This window comes from Heloderma suspectum, chromosome 10, assembly GCF_057233095.1.
Source record: "Heloderma suspectum isolate Gila_16-S chromosome 10, 16-S_ref, whole genome shotgun sequence".
Lineage (NCBI taxonomy): Eukaryota > Metazoa > Chordata > Lepidosauria > Squamata > Helodermatidae > Heloderma > Heloderma suspectum.
In genome coordinates this window covers 41,233,596-41,246,556 of record NC_139467.1, presented here as the reverse complement: position 1 = coordinate 41,246,556, position 12,961 = coordinate 41,233,596, and the positions used below count along the sequence as shown (strand labels likewise).

General features: G+C 51.4%; 1 protein-coding gene across 1 annotated transcript in view; it reads right to left on the bottom strand.

The window, feature by feature from the left end:
* TINAGL1 (tubulointerstitial nephritis antigen like 1) overlaps positions 1-12,264 on the bottom strand; it is a 45,326-nt gene extending 33,062 nt beyond the window's left edge. Inside the window, exons 1-3 of the mRNA XM_084814424.1 lie at positions 12,046-12,264; positions 6,831-7,157; positions 3,296-3,359 (exon numbers count right to left, since the gene is read on the bottom strand). Coding sequence (XP_084670550.1) covers positions 3,296-3,359; positions 6,831-7,134 — 368 coding nt within the window. The 5' untranslated portion in view covers positions 7,135-7,157; positions 12,046-12,264. The remainder of the gene's footprint in view (positions 1-3,295; positions 3,360-6,830; positions 7,158-12,045) is intronic.
* Positions 12,265-12,961: the final 697 nt, after the last annotated feature.

Genomic DNA, 12,961 nt, shown 5'->3' with positions numbered 1-12,961 from the left:
CTTCCTTCAGCCTTTCCTCTTAGGTTTTCCATACCACTGACCATCCTGGGTAGCTCTCCTCCGAACCTGTTCCAATTTGTCTGCATACTTCTTCAGGTGTGGCACCCAGAACTGGACGCAATATTCCAGCAGATGAGGTCTGACCCATGCACAACAAAGTGAAGATCTTTCTAAAGGAACTTGCTTTCTGTTTCTGAAAGCTGTGATTCTGAAAGCTGTGATTCCCAGGAACTTGGACACTACCTTGCTGCCTTCCTCAGCTCCTGGTGCCCTCCAGCTGTGTTGGACTACAACTCCCAGCATCCCCAGCCAGCATGGTTGGGGGAGGCTGTTGCCCCGTGCAGTACCTATGTGTGTGTTTCGGTTACATATGGGCCTGCTAAGAATATGTCGATTGCAGGTGGTACCTTTTGCTAGTGACAGCTGGCTGGGGATGCTGGGAGTTGTAGTCCAACATAGCTGGAGGGCACCAGGAGTTGAGGAAGGCAGCAAGGTAGTGTCTAAGTTCCTGGGAATCACAGCTTTCATGGAGCCCTCGGAAAACTTTGGCCTCGCTGACAAGCAGCCAGCTCCAACATTAGCTACACTTCATACAATGCTTGGCATTTTCTCTCAGCCCAAAGACTTCAGTTCCCCCCCCTCCCCCCCGCCTTCCTTTTCCATCCTGAAGGCTGAAATGGTTTCTCCTTTTACGGACCTGCCGGGCAGCCGCCGCACTTGCAGTTTTAGTCTACCAGAACCTGCTGAGCAGCAAAGAGAAGATCAGCGGGGACCCATTTTTTCACCACCACCCCCTTCCCCAGAGGAGACAAGCTGGCCCCTGGCAAAAAGGGACGAAGAAACAGCTTCTCCGCTCCTTTCCCCCATGGTTTTTCAGGAAAGTGGCTACATCCCCTACATCAGAACATCGGGTGGGTTGGGGGTGCTACCTCCTCACCTAAAGAGACCATGTCAAAGACGGTCAGGGCTGACACAAGATATTTTCCTGCCTGAGGTGGAGCAAAAAATGGTGCCCGCCCCACATCAAGGTGCATAATACCCCTGATTGTGAACAGAGTGGATTGGCTTTAAGGGAGCATGGATTTATTTCAGAGAGAGGAATAATAATCCACACTACTGTGCCCTCTTCCTTTTCTTCCCATAGAGCTGAAGATATAGGCCCCCAAAAGCCAAAGAGCTGAGGTGGGACCAGAGGTAAATCTTTGCTATAACATACAGTACATCCTACTGGTTTATGCATAGATTCACACACACACACACACACACACACACACACACGCTTTTGCTGCATTTACCCAGGAAGAATTGCTTGCAAACCCTGATGCTATCAATGTTGTGGGGGCTCAGGAGGAACAGTTGGAATGGCTGCTATGCCCCCACCCCAACATCTGCTCCCCTCCCCTCTTCTGCACTTGAGAGCAGCAGGGCAGTTTGGGGTGGGGCAGGGCAGGCACACAGCTCTGTCCTCGGACACCTTGTTGCTGCTCTGTGCCCATCCCTACACTCTCACCCCAGCATCTGCCACCGGAGGTAGCTGCCTCACTCTGCCCAGCGGTAGGGCTGGCCCTGCTGGTGGGTTAGAATGGGGATAGGCTAACCGACTCCGGATTTTCCTGGCTGTAGAGTTCCAACCCTTTCCCTAGTTCCCTGAGAAGGCAGTTTTAGCAATCAGCAGTCACAGACCGGCTCATCGGCAGCTCTGCTTCAAACTTGTACATCAGGACTGCTCCTATGCAGCACCCACTTTCAAGAACAGCCCCAAACCCAGCAGCCCCACTAGGGCTGATTCATACTTGCGTTCGGGCATTTCCCAGCCCAAGAGACATTTGTGCATGTGAAGCAAACATTAAAAATGACACCTTCTCAGGCCACTTTTGGGATGGATGGATGGATGGATGGATGGATGGGAAAACATGGCACTCCATGTTGAGTCTGTTGCTTAAACATGTCCAGAGTAACCCAGTGACTGAGAAGGCATGGAACCCAGAAGGGATAGGCTAAGGTGGGGGACCAGTGTCCCTCCAGATGTTGCCAGACTGTAGCTCCATCATGCTTGACCATTGGCCATGCTTTCTGAGGCTGATGGAATTTGGAGTCCAACATCTGGAGGACCACAGGGTTCCTACCCCTGGCCTCAAGCTGGTATTCTATACACCAGGGGTAGACAGAAGGTATACCTGGATCTACTGGTAGAACTCTGGGTGACCTGCAGTAGAATAGCCAGGATTTCCAACTCCCAATTGTTTAACAATTGCAGCACCAAAATTGCTCCCATCCTCCCTAAATTGTACTGCTGAGATGAAGAAATCTCGGGGGCCAAAAAGTGGATTTTTGTGTGGAAGGACTGTGAACCCTGTTCAGTTCTGGTACTCAAACAAGTTCCTAGGCTCAGAATTCTTTAATGCTAAGCATATGCCTTTTTCACCAGGTTAGTGGATTTCAAGGTTCTAGTAAATAAACAAAGTAGGTCCCACAAACCAGAAGTCTGTTCACAGCTGCTATACACTACACCACATGGGCTCCCAAGTCTTCCCTTCCTGATGTCTGCCTGTTCTGGTATAAGGAGCTATACCCTTCTCCCCGCACCCTCCATTCCTCATAGCTGTGTGGTCCCTCCGCCCACGCTTCAGAGCAGGGTGGAATCGTGAGGCAGTGGGAAAAAGCAAAGGTCAAATTCCTGCACATCCAATATTTTTTTCTCCAAAGTCCTGCTGCTTTGCCCCCAGCCATAAATGCACACACACCCAGCATTGCATGGGTTGGCAGAACACGCTAGCCATTTAACCCTTCAGGGCAGGAATTTGCCTCTCCGGGCAGATTACAAAGACTAAAATCCTAAAAAATATAATATAGTAGCATAATATAGAAACCACCATAAAAAATATAACAGTTTTAAACAACCAAGGGTAAATCCCAGGAATCAATAAAACCTTAGTGCATGCTGTCAAATGCTGGAAGTAGAGGAAAGCCTTAACCTGACACTGAAAAGATGACAATGTCATCCAGGCACCCAGGTTTGCCTCCTGGGGAGAGTGTTCCAAAATCACCATTTCTTTTTTTGCTGTCCTTTGAGCCTCCCTCGGAGGAGGCACTTGGAGGATGACCTCAGATGATGAGCATAGTGTACAGGTAGATTCATTCTGGGAGAGGCCCTCCATCAGGTATTGCAGCACTGAGCTGTGTAAGGCTTTGTAGGTCAACACCAGCACCTTGTATAGAGCTCAGGAACACACAGCAGCAGCTTAGAGGACAAGACTAACAGAAAACAGCTTTGTGTCTGAAGAAACCAACTTACCAGAGGTTGCAGTTATCTCTGTAGGTCGCACCTGTTGGGAACTTGTGCCCATTGCGGATGCAGGCTGAGAAAGAAGGGGCAAGGAAGAAACTGGGATGAGAAACTGAGTGCACGTGGATCCATATATACAGCCAGAAGGCTCATATTCTGGTGGAGGTGCTCATCAGGGCAGAACTTTTATTTTATTTATTTATTTATTGCATTTATATCCCGCCTTTTTTCCTCTTGCAAGGAACCCAAGGCGGCTTACATGATCTTCCTCCTCTCCCTTTTATCCTCACAACAACCCTGTGAGGTGGGTTGGGCTGAGAGTCTGTGACTGGCCCAAAGTCACCCAGTGAGCTTCCATGGCTGAGTGGGGACTAGAACCTGGATCTCTGGGCTCCCAGTACAGTTTTCTTTCTTCTGTCCTGTTTATTGTCATCGCTGCTTGGAGACCATCCTTTGTGAGGCTGATGGCTTACGAATAGCCCAGGATGATGGGATGATGTCTCATCAATGGGAGCCAGCTGTAGGAGATGTTCTCCTGATAGCTGGGGAGCTCTCTCTCCAGCTTTTGGAATGTAACACTCAGTGTCTGAGCAGGTGAAACTGCTCCAGCTAGCTGGAGGGGGCAGCAGAGAAATGGTTTGGGAGCTGGTTGCGCAGTTTGGATTGAGAGAAAATCACGTAGAGAAGGGAGCAAAGGAGCTTTGAGATAGCTGGAGCATTACTGGTGTGCAGTTGCTCTCTGTGTGGACCTGATACAGGATGGCTCTCTGCTTATAAGAGTGTATCTACCTCCAGTGGAGGCTGGTGGCTCCGATGTCAGCGGGGCAGTGAATCCGCTCTGGGTTTCAGTTAGAACCAGTCAGAACTCTAAAGAAGCTTCACACCTTGGATAGCTCCTTTAGGGTTCTGACTGGTTCTGACTGAAACCCGGAGCAGATTCACCACCCCACTGACATCGGAGGCACCAGCCTCCACCGTTTACCTCCACTGTGCTCTGCTTGCATCTCCATCCAGACTGAACTGTAGAGAGCTGCTCTTGGAACTTCTTGCCATCAGTGGTGTAGCACAGCTTAGCTGCAATCCTCACACAAGCTGGGTGGGGGAATGAATTTTGGTAGCAACACTATATTGTTCCTTGTGTAAAGTATTCTGGGGTGGCTTCATCTGGGCTGGGCAATTACAACTCAATAGCATTATAAAAGACCTGCTTCTAGCAGATGGAAACTCCTAGAAATGTTTTGGTGATATGGGTCAACAAAGCTGCCTAGAATTTTGGGGTCTCTTTGTGGGGGGTGAATATGGGGGACGGTCATGATGAGTGACTGCACTTCAGAATGTACCACTACAACACCACTGCTTGCCATTTGAGGAGGTGAGGCGTCTTCACGTTATAAAGCATGTGGGGCGGGGGGAACTCACACACTAATTGGATTCATTACCTCCCACTCCCTGGTTCTGTAGTGACAATGACTTACAGTTTAGAATCTCCACTCCCCACATAATTATACATGGAGAGTAAGGGAGAGATTCCACCCCTTTAACCTCTCCAGAGAGTACAAAGGGTGGTTGAAACTTGTAAAGGTTGAACTGTATAAAATAAAGTTTCGTTCTGTTCAGCAGGATTCATGCTCCTGATTGGATGGTTTAGCTCAAGAGGACAGGGTCAAAGTTTGGTTTCATCCAAGGCTCAGCCCCAGAACATATTTTCAGTGCCAAGACGCCGGCCTGAAAAATGTGAAGGGGTGGAATGAGCCACAGGGTCATGTTCTGCCTAGGGAAGGTCCAGGGTTCAATCCAATTAAAATGATCCCAGGCAACGAGGCTGGGAAAGGTCTGCATCTGAGACCCTGGGGAGTTGCTGTGTCAGATAGGCCAATGGCCAGACTGAATATAAGGCAGCTTCCAATGATGATGAAGATGATGAGAGCCAGTGTGGTGTAGTGGCAAGAGTGTTGGACTGGGAGCCGGGAGATCCGGGTTCTAGTCCCCACTCAGCCATGGAAGCTCACTGGGTGACTTTGGGCTGGTCACACGCTCTCAGCCCAACCCACCTCACAGGGTTGTTGTTGTGAGGATAAAATGGAGAGGAGGAGGAGAATGTAAGCCGCCTTGGGTTCCTTGCAAGAGGAAAAAAGGCGGGGTATAAACGCAATCAATCAATCAATCAATGATAAATATATGTTGGATCCAACACTCATGCAAGGCAGTGGAGGCTGGTGCTCAGGGTTTCAGTCAGAACTCTAAAGGAGCTATTCAAGTTGCTTCTGCACGTTGGACAGCTCCTTCAGCGTTATGACTTGTCCTGACTGAAACCTGGAGCGGATTCACCGCCCCACTGACATCAGAGCCACCAGTGTCCACTGATGCAACGGGGCTTCTGCTCACAGAATGGGACTTCCCTGTCCTCTCCTCCTCACCACAGCCTTCCCCGCATGCTCCCCAAATTTGCTCTGGAGGGTCCCCCCAATGTCCAGAGTAGATTTGGAGGGCACGTGTGGGAGGCTGAAGGGGGAGATCTATTCTGCCAGCAGCTCCCTCCTGCTGGTGGAACAACACCATTGGATACCATCCAAAGATTGTACATCTGAGCATGACAAAAGTGCACCACTGAAAAACAATAGCCCATCCACACTCAGATGCCTGATATGATGGGAGAGGCTTCCAGGGCAAGCTTTAGCGCTGCTGGTTTTAGACATTAACTCCTAGGAAGACAGAGCCCATCTGCCCAGAAAGGAGCGTTCCCAGTTCCCCTGTCGATCCAGTTTTGCTAGGGTTAATACTCTGAGCACAGAGAAAAGACAGAGCTCTAGGGGAAAGCTGAAGACAGCTCCCTCACCCTTTCTGTGGCAGGCCCAGGAGAAAGACAGCTATTGTGCTGAAGGAAGAAAATCACATTTTCCTTCAAGGGGGTCAGAGGGGATCCACAGCTGCTGCGGAAGTGACAGTATCGAGTAGAACGCTAAGGATTGGGGCTGTTCCAGAGGCACATCTGTAGGATGGATCTGCAGGCAGATTCAGGGACCCTGGAGTGACCTCCAACATGCACAAAAAAGCCCCACTCAGTCAGCCAATAATCACAATCATACACTACCTCTGAACACGGGGGTTTCCTTCAGCTGTCATAGCTTCCTCTCCTCCTCCAAGAATGTGTCTTAACCCCCTCCCTCTCTCTCTCTCGCTCTCTCTCCAAAGTAACACTCATTGCCACACCTTGTGGCAGTGAGTTCCACAGATTAACAATGGCTGCAATCCTCAGGCCTCTGGGAGGGACTCCCACTGGCCATAGGATATAGCAGATCTCCCTTTCTGCCTATAGAGAGAGAAGTCTGCAGTGGAGAACAAGATCCGCCCCCATAAGCCCCCTCTCTGTTGCAGGCATGGAAACCTCCACCACCCTCCGCAAGAGAGAAAAGACACACAGCCACTCCCAAGCCTCTGACACTCGCACCGAAACACACAGTCACTGACCACATTTACTCACAGATCACCTGCCTGCTGATATACACACACACCAAACAGCCATAACTCCCCACCTGTAACCCACCTTTCTGCACAGGAAACGGGGGGTCGATACCCAAGCAGAACTCCCAGAAATCGGGGCAGCAGTCAGAGATGGTGCGGTTGCAGAACAGGTCACAGTAGCAAATGGTGTCGAGGTAAGGCACAGTGCAGGCATCATCTCTGCCACGGCAGCAGGCATTGTGCTGTTCGCAGTAAGAGCCCCCCGCGTCCCGTATCCCCCGTTCGTGCAGCCCTGGGGCCAGCTCCCTCCGTGTACGCGACGCCCGGGCAGCAAGCCTCTCCTCTGCCAACAGCAAGATGGCCAAGAGCGTCCAAAAGACCTTCATCCTGTCTTTGGATTCCCTGAAACCTACAGGTTCCGGAGAAGAACGGAAAGACACAGAATCACAAATCTCCTCGTTACTGACAGCATTGTCCACCAAGAACAGCTGAGCACAGGGTTCTGGATAGGAGAGGTCTAGTGACAGGCAACCCCAAGAGAAATTTTAAAAGTCAAATGGAAACCCAGTCATTGTTCCCAAACCGGATCGTACAGATTTTGTGTGAATTGCACTTTAGCTGGCCAGTGGTTCCACCAGGACTCTGGGGCAAAGGTCCAGGCCTCTCCTCAGCAGGAGGGCCCCCAGTGCTGCAGGGCTGGCTTACCAGATTTTGAAAGTGAAGTAACACGGGTGACCATCTAAAGAGAGGGCCCCCATAAGCAGTGGAGGCTGGTGGCTCTGATGTCAGTGGGGCAGCGAATCTGCTCGGGGTTTCAGTCAGAATCTGCTCCGGGTTTCAGTCAGACCTCTAAAGGAGCTATCCAAGGTGCTTTGCACTTGGATAGCTCCTTTAGAGTCCTGATTGGTTCTGATTGAAACCCGGAGCGGATTCACCGCCCCACTGACATCGGAGCCACCAGTCTCCACTGCCCATAAGACCATAAAGTCCAGAGTCTGAAATTAACTAGCTGCACCAGGTAGACAGCAACAGTGGGGAACCTCTTAGGAAATGTCATGGGTCTCAATAACACACTCCATGAGGAGGGCTCCACTGAGTTTTGAGCACCACCGCATGGGCTGAATCTACACGTAGTAGTTATACCGTTATCATAACTATTGGTACACATGACACCAATGGGCACCAATAGTTATGATAACGGTATGATAATGGTATAACTACTATGTGTAGATTCAGCCACAGACAGATATTTCACGGGTGGCTGACCCACCGATCCAGTAGCAGCAGCCTGGGCCAGCCAAGACACGCCAATCGCTTCTGTTACATCCTCTGAGTTATCTGTCTCCACCGTGTTCCCTGAGCCCAGACTTCCTTAGCCAGCAATCAGCTGCCAAGAATGTAATTCAGGACATTTTCCTGTTTACGCAGCCCTCAGGATGGAAAAAGAAAGCAAAAGGGTAACAAACAGCCTTGAACCCGCGGACTGAAAAGCAACCTGTCAAACTGGGAGGGGAAGAGAGGACCGGCCCATCGCAAAGCCTTCCAGCCTGTTCTGTTGAGACCGGGATTGGATGTCGGATGTGCTATCTCAAGCTATTTATATCACACTGACATAGAGCTCAGAGCACAATGCTCTGTGCTCACCCACAACCCTGCAAGGTAGGTTAGGCTAAGAGACAGTGTCACCTGGAGAGCTTTACAGCTAAATAGGGATTTGACTTCCTCTGGTCCACACCCAACTCTGTTACCACTGTGCTACCCTGACTCTTATTTCGCTGCATCGTGACTAAGGTTTGGGGTGGGTCACAATTTGAAACTAACTGGTATCCACAGCGCAGCATGCTGAGGACTCTTTCACACATCCCAGGATGTGTTGCTCACAGACCAGATTGGCCACAGACTCACCACTCAATGGGGAGCTGCAGCGGGTCCTACCTCTGACAAGCGGCTGCATCGAAGCGCATGCATTTGGCCTCTGGTTTTTAGATTTTTTTAAGTGCCTGAACGAATCAGAAGCCTAAAAAAATACAGGGCAAGGAGCCAAAACCACTGTTCCTGAACAGAGTTTCTAGAAAAGAAATGAGGACTTGCGAGGCAGGTTGAGTCCTTGTATGCCCCACTTTTGACATCAAGCACCAAATGCCGGTGTTTGCTGTGCCAAAGAGCCCGTTGAGAGAAAGCAAGCAAGCCTCTCTGCCGTTATTAGAACTTTGCTGGCATCTCCTCCGCATGCCCCCCACCCGCCCCCGCTCATGCCACCTGGAGTTAAGACACCTCCTATGATCTCAGACTTCAGCAATGCAATAAGTCCTCTATTCTCAGCAGCAGCAACAACCTCAGAAGGACGGGACTTAAGGTCAAAAGGCAAGGAAGGAATTTGGGACTCTCTCCCTGGGCACCTCTGCATTGCCCTTCCGCACGCTCCGAGGTAACACCAAGCTTCGCTTTGATGGACTGCCACCTTCTGACCTCGTTCAGCAAAGTCCACAGAAATGCACGTGCTGCGGTTCATCAAGCCAAGGAGGATGAGGAGCGTGCAACAGCTCTTGGGCAATGCAGGGACGCCGGGTTGCACACGGATGTGAGCGGCTTACCTCCCCTGGACTGCAGCGCTTGCTGTGTGACTGTGCAACGATGGGGGTGTTCCAACCCAGAGGTGGATGCATTTCAAATGGAAGTTTGTGTGAGGCAGGGAGACCTCTAAAGTCAGTGTTGAATGACCAGAGAATCTTCTGTCCTTTTCATACAAGACACAGGGTAAATCCAACATAACTTCTACTAAGAGCAGATCCACTGAAATGAGGGGCACAAGTTAGTCATGACTAACTTAAGTCCAATTAATTTCAACGGGTACATTCTAAGTAGGATTTCTGTTGGATTTTACCTACAGTTTGCAACAGTCTGGTCAAGGGTTGCTTGTAGACCATTACACCTCCCAGCTACACAGGATGAGTGGGATCCACACCCTGGTTGCCTCCCCAAACACAAACATTCAGACACATATTCTAACTTTAACAGACAGTAATTAAATGTAACCCTTTCCTGGTGCACCTTTATTTAAACACATCGCTGATAAGGGGTCCAGCAGCCCTTCTGGCTTGTCCGCGGGCCTTTTCCAGCACTCAAATCCCTCCCAGCTTTCTTCCTGAACTAAACACAGAACTACCAGGCAGGAGAGAGAGAACCCTAACCAGCCCATGGCCAGAAATACCCTTTCATTTGAGATCCCTTAAACCAGAGGAAGGGTCCGTTTTGGTCTCACAATACAACAGACTCCCTCTGCTGCTTCCTCAGAATATTATTGCTGTTGTTGTTAAAATCAGGGGTCCTTGCGTGGTGAAATTGTCCTCACCACTGGGCAGGATATCCAGGAGAGACCAAAGTGTCCCAAAGCAAACTCCCTCGGACAGGAGGCGCTTGGTGGCCTCTATCATCCCACCAAGCGGCCAGGAGGGCATCTCCACTCATCACGGGCAGGCGGGAGGTACAATGTGTGGCAAAATGGTTGCTTGCAGAAGGGTTGCTAGGTACCTAAAGAATTCGGGACCCAGCCCCACAGGACACAAATTTGCATATGCTAATTTATAGCTATATATGCAAATTTAGAAATAATTAGTCATATTTATTTAAATTTCACAGAAGGCAAAGCCAGCCAATTAATTTCAGCCAACCAATTCATTTCTTATCCAAATCACTTGAAATAAAATAAATTCTTTAATTCATTTGAACCCCGCCCCAGATCATCCCAAATCAGTAGTTCCTCTTCAATTACAATTAATTTGCAATTGTGTGGGAAAAAATGCAAAAAGGAGAGTGGCCAGTAGGCTTTTCACGAGCAGTTACACACACACACCCCTAAAAATGGCAGTGTCTGCACCAAAATAGGATTTCAAAAACTCTGCAGAGTACTAATCTAAAAGCACTCTGTGCATATGTGTGTGAGGGGGGGAGGCATCATGTGGGGAGGAGTACCCCTCCCCGCCCTGCAGCTGAAGTATCCCTTGAAAATCCCCCTCCTTCCGGCATGGCAATTCAGCTAAGAATAATGTTTCCATTGGCCCAAAAGGCCACTCAGGGCTCTGGGGAATCGACTTGGGGCTGGGCGGCCCTGGGCCCAGGCCTAGCAATGCCCTTGGTTGCCGGTATCTGAGGAAGCAAGTGGCCAAATTCTCCTCACCATTGAGCAGGGTGGCACAGAAGAGCAGCTCACACAGTGAGCGCATTGCGCACTGTGGGGCATCGCGGGGAGGAGGGGAGGGCAGCAGCCACAAGAAAGCATGCATAAGTAAATGAATAAATACAGGCAAAACCTCCAAACAGAACTGGCCGAAGGAATGTTCTACAGGAATAAAATGCCCTTATAACATTTGCATTTACTCATTCAGATGTTGGTTTATATTATGCTAAGTTTGACGTTGATTGCATTAAGGTATATTCTACGTCTAATAACAAAGTTTCTATTCTAACTAATTCCACATATATAACCTTCTGAATTATGGTTGATTATCGATTGATTTCCGTGACCCTGAAGAAATATCAAAATATGCCAGGCATTTTATAAGGGCTTAAAGGAAACCTATTTTATACATCCCTTTTTCCCAGCCTGAGGCGCAGCATCTTCTCTTGCACCGTGGGAAGCAACCGCTTCATGCATCCAAGCTCACGCCACAGCCGATGTCTGGAAGTTGCCCCTGGAGCCTTCATTTTACTGGTTCTTGATGTATTCCGCTGTTATGCCACCCATCCCCCAAGGAACTCGCGTCCCCCCCCCGACACCTTTCATCCTCGCGCCAACCCTGTGAGGTAGGTTAGGCTGGTCCGTCGAGCCTTGGGGCTGCAGGGGGATGCGAGCCCAAGCCTCCCCAGCCCAGCGCTAACCCCGGCACTCACCCGCCCCCCGGCTCTCTCGGTACCTGCTTGCCCCGACTTCCCCCGTGGCCGTCCCTTTGGGAAGCAGGTCAGCGGGCGCCCGGCGTCTCACGTCCGTCCCGCCCATGCCGCTCACCCGCCGCCCGAAAGTGGGGGGGGGGAGAGAAGGAGCAGCAGCGAGGAGCAGCCCGTCGAGCCTCCGCGGGGAGCAGCCCGTCGAGCCTCCGCGGGGAGCAGCCCGTCGAGCCTCGGGCTCCGGAGCCGGCAGCGTCCGAGCGCCGCCTGCAGAGCTCCGCGCTCGTTCCGCCGAGAGCAGGAGGCCGGGAGGGGCTGCCCGGGCGGGCGCATCGGCGGGCTGCTCCCCGGAAGAGTCGCAGCCAGCCTGGGGGGGGAGTCGGGGACTCCGCAAGGAGACGCCGTGGCCGTACCTGGGGCTTGCTGGCGAGAAGGCGGCGCCCGCGGGAGGAATCCGCGGGAGGAGGAGGAAGGCTCTCTCCGGCGGCGGCCGCGCCAGGTCGACTCCGCCGTCGCAGCAGCAGACGGGCGCCTGTCTCCCGCCCGGGCGCGCCGGGCGCTCCTTTATGTAGCGCTGCCCCGACGAGGCGCTCGCGGCGCGGTTTCCCCCGCGACGCCCCCACCGCGCTCTCGCTTGGCCCGCTCGCTCCGCTCCTGCCCTGCCCTGCCCTGCCCAGTTTGAGGCAGTCGAGGGGCGGGGGGGGCGCCTGTGGGCGTTTGCTGACATATGTGGACAAACCTTTGGGGGGGGGGTGCAGGCCCGTAGCCAGCCTAAAGGTTCGGGGGGGGGGCTGCCAAAAAAGTTGGGGGGAGCAGTTCATCTGTTTTGCACGCCTTTGAAAGACAACATTGTGAACTTTTTTTAAAAAAAGTTTCTAAAAGAGAAAATGTAGGGGGTGGCAGAGAAAGTTTAGGGAGCAGAGCCCCCAGCCCACCCGTGGCTACAGGTGTGGGTGGGTTGGTGGAATGGGAAGGGAAGGGAAGGGAGGGTCCGGCAGAATTCCAGCCTAGGGAGGCAGGTTTTGAAACATAAGGAGAATGATGCTGGATCAGACCAAGTTCCGTCTAGACCAGCGTTCTGTTCACACAGTGGCCAACCAGCTGCCCACGGGAAACCCACAAGCAGGACATGAGTGCAACAGCACCCTCCCGCCCATGTTCCCCAGAACTGGTGTACATAGGCAAACTGCCTCTGATACTGGAGGTGATGTATAGTCCTCATGAATTTGTACAATCCCCTTTTAAAGCCATCCAAATTGGTGGCTATCACTACATCATGTGGAAGGGACTGCCATAGTTTAACTATGCGCTGTGTGAAGAAGTGCTTCC